Source organism: Limulus polyphemus, unplaced genomic scaffold (assembly GCF_000517525.1).
Source record: "Limulus polyphemus unplaced genomic scaffold, Limulus_polyphemus-2.1.2 Scaffold622, whole genome shotgun sequence".
NCBI lineage: Eukaryota > Metazoa > Arthropoda > Merostomata > Xiphosura > Limulidae > Limulus > Limulus polyphemus.
Window position 1 is genome coordinate 397,471 of NW_013666232.1, and position 10,569 is coordinate 408,039.

General features: G+C 29.9%; 1 protein-coding gene across 1 annotated transcript in view; it reads right to left on the bottom strand.

Moving 5' to 3' along the window:
* The window catches only part of LOC106459523 (CCR4-NOT transcription complex subunit 1-like), a 101,530-nt gene extending 94,202 nt beyond the window's left edge, over nucleotides 1-7,328 (bottom strand). The window contains exon 1 of the mRNA XM_022386026.1: nucleotides 7,054-7,328. Within this exon, the coding sequence (XP_022241734.1) occupies nucleotides 7,054-7,155 (102 nt within the window). The 5' untranslated portion in view covers nucleotides 7,156-7,328. The remainder of the gene's footprint in view (nucleotides 1-7,053) is intronic.
* Between the last annotated feature and the right edge of the window lie 3,241 nt (nucleotides 7,329-10,569).

Genomic DNA, 10,569 nt, shown 5'->3' on the forward strand with positions numbered 1-10,569 from the left:
AAGAGCTCAAAACATCAAAATAAGAAAATACCGTAAATCAAACTCGATGTTTTGGAGTCAATTAAGGAATAATAAAACAAAAAGACTCAAATATCTGATGCTAGAAACAGTAAGCACGAAGAAAATAAAGTGGTATTACACAATACTTGTATCTGAAATAAAAATGTCTTTTCAACTTTTAGGCCAAGACAAAATTTATTTAGTAATATATGAAATTATCCTTCCAAAACATCTATCATATTAACAACTTTTTTTTTATGTACACTACTGTTCATAGCTGTAACATAGTTTAACATGCATTGAATATTTTTTTATCATCACTAGAAATTTGGTAAAATGCTCGACATAGCCCCTGAAAAGCCAGAAATATGGGAGCATATGTTTGGACATGTAATGAATATCCATCCAAATCTTATAGCCAAATATCTAGCCAATGAATAGTTAATAGATTAATTTTAAATGTTTCATTAGTTTTATTGAACACTGAAACTATAAGATCACTAAATATGTAATTTTCAAAAAAAATAAAAATTACAGACTGAGTAAGAAGCAATACCAATATTTTAACAAAAGACCTCACAATAATCCCAGGTGAATGCTTAAACTGTACAGTATCTACAAATGCCAATAATAAGTTTCTGCAGAAATGTTTCACAAGAATTTATAATAACATTAAAACCAGTAACTGAAATCTACAACAAAGGTAAGAAATTTGAATTATTTCTTTAAAAAAAAATCACACTGAAATCTTTTAAAATTTGGAAAGCTGCAAATTCATAATATCACATAAAAATAAAATATTTCATTTGCAGAAGATATATGATCTATATAAAGTTCATTCATATTCTGTCCAGTAATTTTTGTGCAATGCAATGAAACAAACCATACAACACGTGAATTTAATCAGTGAACCTTGACATTTAGAGTGAATGATCACTGTGCTCCAATCAGTGAAATTATTCATTGGTTAACCAACCATATTCAGCAGCTACTGATAAGGTATGTTTGCTTGATGAAGAAAGCCAAACCATGATACAAATTACCACGTAAAATTCATTTTTCTGAAAACAATATCCCAGGTGAAATATTTCATGTTGTCACATTTCAAATGCCCACACAATTTCTGTAAAACCAAATACCTGGTCATGCTCAGCAACATACAGTTTCAGTAATTCCAATTACAACATGCTGCTCTTGATGTTATACTTATTATGCAATAGAAAAAATGTTGGAACTGAAGTTTACCTAGTAATATGTAAATAATAGGAATACTGTTACACATTTTCGTCACTCATACCTAGTATGTTTAAAATTAATAATAATACAAAATCACTTAAACATGTCTCAGAAGAAACTTGTACAATAAGTACATATAAGATGGAATTAAACAACCTACTTTCTTGAAAGGCTTTTGGAACAAACAAGCTCTTAGCTGCTGACATTATTACAACTCAACAATAAAAAAATAATTTAAACATGCCTTAAAAGAAACTTTTGTAAGATGGAATTCAATGACCTACCTTCTTGAAAGGCTTTTAGAACAAAAAAAGAGCCTCGAGGCTGCTGCTATCATCACCACAACTCAGTTACAATTAATAATCCCTACCACATGCATGTTTAAAACTGCTATGACTTTTTGATGAAATTACTAAATATTTAGCTTCACATACTCAACAGTTTCAGAAAATATCCCAACTGTGGCTACTTTTAATTTCTATATGCCAAAAGATAAGCCACTTGGGACTGAGAACAATGAAATCATCTTTAAGAGAAGGACTTGAAACAAGACTTTCAGGAATATACAAGAAAAAATATTCCAAATTTCACCTTGGCTACCTCGTTGGATACTTACTTAACCCTATAACAATAATGCCATTTTTAAAACTCTTATTGCATGTGTTAATGAGTTACATTCAAAATTTAAGTATACCGCTTTACTATTTATTATTTTTGTCAAGAACATTATAAATCGAAGTTTTAGATTATCTCAGTTTTTATTCCTTTATTTCAAGGAGAAGTTGAGAAACTGTGATTGGCTAAATATCAATAAAATTACACTTTTATTCAAGTTACAAAAGTCAGATTAGTGCAATTTTGTTCAAAACTATTATGAATTTTCTCCTAGAGGGTTAAGAGTGCTGTATTTTGTTCCGAAAAATTTAGGAAATTCATAAACACAACTTGTTTCATTCACAGTATGCTAAAATCACTCCAAAATCAAAATTTGCAATTTTCTAAAATGTTTATTTGTAAAAGTTAAATAGATAAAACTTTTATTTCGTGAATAAATTTCAACGGAAGTTTTTTTTTTACACGAGTAATCTTGTGAAAATTTGTACAGAGAAACTCAATGAAGTTATTAATTGTATTTTCAGGTTGTTACAGGTTTTGTACTACTTCGTGTGTATGATTTATTTTTTTACGTAAAACAGTTTAGGATAAAGAGTAACTTATTCTTACATTATTGTACCTGAAGACAGTATTTCCTCTAGTTTTTTTTCCACAAATTTTTAAGACAATTTTATATGTTAATTCTAACTGTATTTGAACACTTTTAACTCAAAAATATTTTAGTATCAACATTTTGTCATATTCTGGTAATTATGTAGTGAAATTCATGAAGAAAAAAGTTAATATTTTCATTTCTGCACAGCTGCAAAACATTTTGCCTAAAATAAAACCTATTTGTCTATTTCTTTTCAGAATTTTTCCTTAATTTTTACTTAAAACCTATAATCTCTTCGAATATATTATCTATTTATTGATTTTCAAGCACTTTTCTTAGTTTTTATACAGGCCTTGGTTTAAACCTTAATATCATGGCACATCAAATGGTTTGATCATTTACTAATGAAACACAGCTTTGTTTGTTGATAAGCTCAAAATGCGCTATTTGTGCTGTGCCTACAAGTATCAAAACTATTTTTAGCAGTTTGAACCCTCATACCTATCACTGAACCACTGAGGGCAATACAACTTTGAAAACAGCTATAAAGAAAGTTTAAATACGATTGTATAGAGCAAGAATTAAATCACATACTAACGGAGTAAATACAGAGGTTTAATTGTTTTTTTTTTTATACTCCTGTAACATTATTTCTAATTCCTTTCATTTTGAATTGTAAAGTATTTAGATTATATCTGTTTGAAAGCTACAGAAATTTTTTCAATGAAAAGATAGATAACTTCAGATAATGGTAGCTATATAGTTCAGACATGGATTGAATAGGTAACAAATAAAATTTATTAAAAAGTAAAACCTACATAATTTTAAATAGAAAACCAAATATCAACAAGGCACTTTTATTAAGCCTTAAGCAATCTCATGTCATGACTTTTGTTTTGCACCATGTCTAGGTAAACTACTTGTATTTGATGATAAAACCTCCAAACATTGTATGTTTGTTATTGTGTTAAATTTTTAACAAATATGCTATTGTTTTTTGAGTTGCAAAGTTTGTAAACCTAGGTTGTTGTTGTTTTTTTATATTCACCAAATAAAACTGCCATCAAATTAGATGAGTTAACTAGCTAGTGAGTATGGTAGGCAATTTTTTATTCAATATTTGTATCCTATTCAAACAATAACTTGGTTAACTGACTACTTAATTTTGTAATTGCAATTGTGACATGTTTTAAATAAAAACATCATTACACTTATCTGAAAAACAAAGAATGGCAACTACATGGTGGTATTTAACTGACATTACGAATTCATTTGGCAAGTAGGAAACGTCCGTAAAACTACTTGAAAAAGTAGTTTTAAACAAAAAAATGTGCTTTTTGAAATGCACAAATGACAACCTTCAAGGAGTGTACCCGTGGAAACAAGAGTAATTCAAAAATTACTTAAAACCCCAACTCTCATTTTCCATACATTTTTTGTTTTTAAATCAATGGTACAATTTTGGTGTCTAGTTCGGACGTACTCATCTGGGCATGGTACAATTGAACTTAAATTTCTTTATATTAATGTATACTTATGTTTGTTAACATACTTATGTGATAAGAAATATTAAAAGTATTGATGGATAAAACTCAAATTTTTTTATCAAACAAATGTGGAACAGTGGCTACTTTCTCAGGTCACATAAAGTTGACAGGACTCATTTTTAGTCTTAATTTTCTAAAATTAGAGCATTTGTTTCATGAAAAATACACAGGGAACTTGTTAACTATGATATTGTATATTATGTACATGGTAAGGTACGTGTAAATATTTCCAAATTTAAGTGACAGTCATATGTTCTTCATGTTTGTTTATATGCCATTCTACTCTAGACAGATTGTAAAGATCTGGTAGTTGTACTGGTTTATCTTAATAACAAGTTTATTCATATATTTCTTTTATTCAATTGTTTTATTTATTTAAATACTGTTAAAAGCTTTAAAACTGCAAATATTACTAAATTACTGGTCTATTCTATGTAAAATCGTACAGCACAGACTTGCAAGCATTATTCAACAAGTGTGTGGAAACTTCTTGGCCACTAGAATTTATTTAAAAAATGATATGAATAAGTCCTATTAGAAAATTTGAAAACAATCATCCAAAACCTTAAAAGTATATGTGTATACATACACTTGTGTCTAGAATAAAATGTTCAACTGTCATAATTAATTCACATAATGTAGCTTATATACTAAAGAAAATGAATGGCTAATTTACAAAGTTCTGATATACTCTCCTAGTTGCAGCAGTTTGTTTTTGATACAACCTTTGGTCAGTAGAATACAATGAACCATTTAAACACACAAGTAAGACTTTCAACAATAAATTTTTCAAGTTTGCCCAGACTTTGACACCAAATGTCTCTCACTTCATGGCATGTTTTTCAACTCCATCTATATCATGAAGTGGATTAACATTTACAAAAACATAAACACTAGTTAATGTATGGTATTAAGTAAGAATTATAACAAGAACCTATACCATTCATCCTGAAATTACTTCCAGAAAAGCAAATAGAGCTCTGAATTCTTAGAATAATTATGCAGTGTAAATTGACTGAGCAAAAGGTTATTCTAAAGGTCTTCCCACAGCTGTATTAGTTGAACCTCATGTACTGTGAACTTGAACCCCACATTTAGAGTGTGGGAAGTTAAGTCACTATCTAAACATGGATGATACTGAAAAACCTTGAGATGCTTTTATTTACTATAATTTGTTTCATACTTGTAGATACAGCATGATGAAATAATGGATTTCCATATGAAACTCTCATTTCCACTATATCAATATATTTCCATCAATAATTTTAACTCAAATAGCATCTTAAGGAACATTCACAGGTGTCTTATATAAATGAAAAGCATCTCTCCTCTTAAGAAATTATGTAAATATAGACAAAATACCTGTTGTTTTTTGTATCACAGTTAAATAACTATTTATAAGCCTCAGCATTCTCCATTTCACCAAAAAATCCTAAATTATTTTAAAATATGCAACTTTGTATCCATCATTATTAATACAAAAATACTGATATAAACCCTCCATAAATGGCTATTTCAGAGAAATTTCAGTCCATTTTAAAATATATCAGAACCAAGCAGGTGTCAAAACACTAAAAATCTCTCTTTAATATACTAATCAATTATAAAAGATATATAAAAGTATTTTGGTTAAGTATATAAAATAGTATCAAAAATACATTATTTAATGATACACTGATATCCAAAGAAAATTACTTTGTAACAAATATTAATATTAATAGAATAAAAAAAGTAAAACCACAAATTAATGCAAAAAAATTCCTTTACAAACCTGTGCAATATAGCAGCCCCCCAATGACTTGGCAGTAAGTCTGCAGGGTTCTTACACTAAAAATCAGATTTCAATAACCATGGTGGGCAGATAAAAGATAACACATTGTGTAGCTTTGGTTTAACAAAAAACGAGCAATGCAGTACTCCTCCACTATAATTAATAATTATTTCTAAAACTTTAATGCTACATCATAAATGCCCAAAGTTAAACTTCAATCAGATGAGAATCAATTGCAACATGCTTTCAATCTATCAAAATGAGATATGTTGGCATATTTGTTATGTATGTTAATCAGCTTTACTACTTTTCTTAACTTTTCATTTATCTAGTAATCTTTTCTACAACTTAACAGTTGTATTCTCAATGTTTTATATATAAATTATGACCTCAATTTCTGTTGCAGACAGTAGTGCCACAGTATGAGTATTTTTAAACATATATAAACAAGCAGAATTTCCTACCCACTACCTGTTTCACACCAGCTACATATGAATTACATACATTATCAAATTACATAATAACCTAAAATTATGTACTCTTACATTTTTTGGTTATTTGTATCTTGAAATACAGAATGGATGGTAATAATTGTTTCCATTATTTTTCATATATCATTGGTTATCATTTATTTTTAAGTACTTTCATAATTTTCAGTCTATGAATTTAAAATAAATTCAAAACATTTATACAGAAGTACTTTCTATCATTGTATCAACAGAACATAGCGATTTATAAATGACATGTAGTATTATACTTCAGCCTTAAGTTCTGACAAGACTGTAGTAACTGGTGTCCCTTTTTTCTTATTATAATGCTTTGCTATTACTATTATTTATAGCAACTATTTACCTTTGAGATTATCAATATTATCACATAATGAGTAAGGTATTTCCCAAATAAAGTTAATTTACATCGTTAATGAAAAATATGGTGATGTTAACTATGTTAAGGTTACTAACTTAATCAGTTTTAATCAAGTCACAATAATAAGTATAACGACAATTAAGCTATTAGTATAACAATAAGTCTACAAGTAGAGTACAAGTAATACTTGTAGTAGTACTATCACAAGCACAGAGCACAAAAGTTAGGGTTAACAAAATACAAACCAATGACCACATATGTTAATCTGTGTTAAGCCTGACGATAATTAAACTAATACTATTATTCTCTATTATCAACTTATATAATTTAAATATATATATATATATATATATTCACACTTAATTTTCATCTTATAAATAAACTTTTTTATTTTCACTTGTTACTCAATTATAGTCACTTACTCTTGATATCTCCTGAACACCAGACTTGAAATTTTTCTTGGTTAAATTTGTTACTGAATAACTGATTTGAGACAAAGCAAAAGACAAAGAGTCTAGGTTCATAGTTCCATGAATACAACTACGAAAGCTTCAAACGCTTTTGAAGCTTTCTACAGCGCATACAAAACCCCGATAAAATTATAATGTTGAAATAATACTTTCTAGACACGGGAACACCCGTAACCAACATCGGGAAAGTGACTCCCAACATTACTTTAGCATCATGGCGGATCATCCCCGATGAAGTCCAAATTTCACTACACTTTTGCAGAGGTCGCTATCATTAAATAGCAGGTTTTAATATATATCAGCAGCACAAAACAGCTTTTACACCACACGATAAGAGCTAGCCGTAATTATTATCTTGTTAAACTTATTGATATATATAGTCTAAAATATAAAGTAAGAGTTCTAAAATTTATCAATATTGCGAGTTTTTTTTTTATCATAACGCTAAATTAAAGAGCTAGATCAATGTATGATACTCTCGTTGACAATTGTATTTAGCCTCCATTAATAACTTAAGTTTCGTGTATAATAAGACTTACTTTGTTTTGACAACAAAGAAAAACGTGTTCTTAAAATAAATACCACTGGAAAATGATTTGATACAAATTATTTCTTACTCTATTTTAATCCTATGAGAACTGACAAAAACAGCCACATATTAACCTTTCAGATCAAGGAATATATATCCTTATTGTGATATATATATATATATATATATTATTAATTGTTTTTAAATAAATTTACTTTACAATGTCCTACATTTAGATATTCTTGTGAATAGACTTTTGCTAAAGTTAAATACCACCGTGATCGTTTTATAGTTATACTTACTTAACAATTCTTCTATTTCAACGCTCTTTTGGGGTGTAGATCATACCCAGTTTGAGGGGTTGTATGTAGAATTTTTACAAAATGACTAGTCTTTTCTTGAAAACGTATAATGGAAATGTCACTGACGTCTGTAATATAGGAGGTTTGGATAACACACTAAGTTTGTTTGAAATTAAACACAAATCTAAATGATGGGCTATCTGTGTTCTGCCCACCACGGGTTTCGAAACACGGATTCTAGCGTTGTAACTCCGCAGACATACCGCTGTGCCACTGGGGGGCAACACACTCGGACTGTTGATTGACTTAAGAGTACGGTATAAACTCGATCCCTTGGAGTTTTATTGAGACAATATTCCTCTTATATTTTACCAAGTAGAAACAATTTATTGGTCCTTTATGGAGTCAAGCAGTTGACTCTTTTCTGCTCTAGAAACCAGTCAGTCTAAAGAAAAATTAAAGCTCGTGAACACAATAAAATAAGGCCCAATGTTTTTTTATTATAAATTAAGATTATCACTTTTTTTGGTTCACATATGTGCTTCAATTTGATACTTTGATGTAGCATTTGTTCAATTTGCTATTTACAAAATGTTTCCTGACTACCACAGCATGTCACTAAAAGTTACATTTTGGTGCTGAAACCTAGAATGTTTTGTGCAAAATTTATTTTAAATGTGCTTCTTGTTTGTCAGTTTACTCTGGTTAGTGAAAATTTTGTTAGCCGCGATAATAGAAGTACATTTCTGATACCATATACGTTTAATTTATGATGGAAGAGAAGAGCTCAGTTAAGGTGGAAACATAATCTGTGTCATACAAGAACTAGAAGATGGCATCTTTCAAACCAAGACATTTCGCCAGGCAAGGTAACAGCTATATCTGCATTCTAGATTGTCCTCAAGACTAAGAAATGTGATGAGTGGCTAGGAAAACCCTTATTCCTTTGATTCGAACTCTACTGGTTGTCTTCTGTATGCAAGAGTATAAGATGGTAAAGATGGGTCATAGTAGTGATAATCAACCTGAATGCTTTAGGAATAACTGTAGTGGTCTCTATGCAATTCCTAAACATTTGTTGACTATCTTAAACATTGTGAGACACTTGCTAGTTACCCATGACCAATAAAATGAAAAAAAAAAAATACTTGGTCCATTGGTAATAGCCAACTGTGATATCACTTAGTAGAACAGCTAGCATTTTTCTATGATCCTTTGCAGTCAATATACTTACAAGCTAACAAGACACACTAAAGATTCTCTGAGACTGGGTGCAGTGGTTTAGGTTGATGAACAGTGCAACAGTGTTGGTCAACCACTGGCCCTAGCCCAAGACCAAATTAAAAGACTATAACTTTATACATTTCAAGTTTTACATGAAATACATACACTAATGTTCACACTGATAAAGCTAATTTGTACTTTGTGTGAATGAATAATAGAAATAGATCTGACGTAGACCAGTTATACGTGTATCTGATGTCACTGCAGCTGTATGACATATAAAGGGAAATGCATGGATACTGAGCATTTGAGATTACTGGTTGAATATTGTGCTAGCAATATGAACTCAAGGCAGAGAAAGAACTCAATAACTTGTTCATGGAGTATGCTGATGTTTATAGGACCAGCTGGTTGTCTGTAGAGGGCAGTAGTCACACGTCATTATATTAGATATACACGACTGTTTTAGTTTAATGCAAGTGTTAAACTTAGTTATGTTTAAAAGCGATAGTTTATTGCAGGTTTGCTTACATAAATGTCTACAAATCACACGTTGTGTAGTTCCATTGTTGTAATTTGGCGCTTGTATTATTGTGTCATGTTACTAGAACCTTTTACGTTTTTCTCGTTGTTTTGATCGAGTATTATTACATCATAACATTTCGTAATGTGTAGAAAGTTCTAGGCTTCAGTCAGGATATAAATAAGTGAACAAAATGTAGTTCAAGTAAGTAAGACAAAGATAGACAGTTAGTTAGTTAGATAGCTAGCTAGAGCTAGATCGTGGTTTGTGAGTTTATTCGTAAAGAGCATACAGTTGTGTTTTTCTGAAATTATAGACTCTGTGAAATTATAGACTCTGTTATAAAGTAATTGAACAAACCTGTGTAGACTTTTGACGAAAAGAGACAATTATTTAAAGCTCTGGATACAACTGTGGTAACTGAGAGTGTAACGTAGTGAAATTGTCACCAATTGTATCGTTAAAACAGAGCAGAGGAGAATAATTCGTCTTTTCAATAGTGTTATAACGTAACTGAACCAGCCTTTAAGGACTTTGACGGAAAAAAGACGATTATTTAAAGCTTTGGATACAACTGTGATGATTAACTGTGTAACGAATATTTGTATATACATTTGACTTGTGTTAATATATTATTTTAAAACAAGTGGACTGTGCTGTTTGTTTATAATTGAAATTTATCGCCAACAAGTCACAGACACCTGCTGTAAAGAATCCTGCTCATCCATATATAAAAAACCTGACACATAACTTACATTAATGATGTACATTTGATAAAATAACTATCATGGTGACTTCTTTGAGGCAGCAACACCTCTTACATAGTTAGTTATGAGTGAAGAAAAGTATTTTGTGCCATTATGACACACCAATTGGGCGTTGTACCTGAC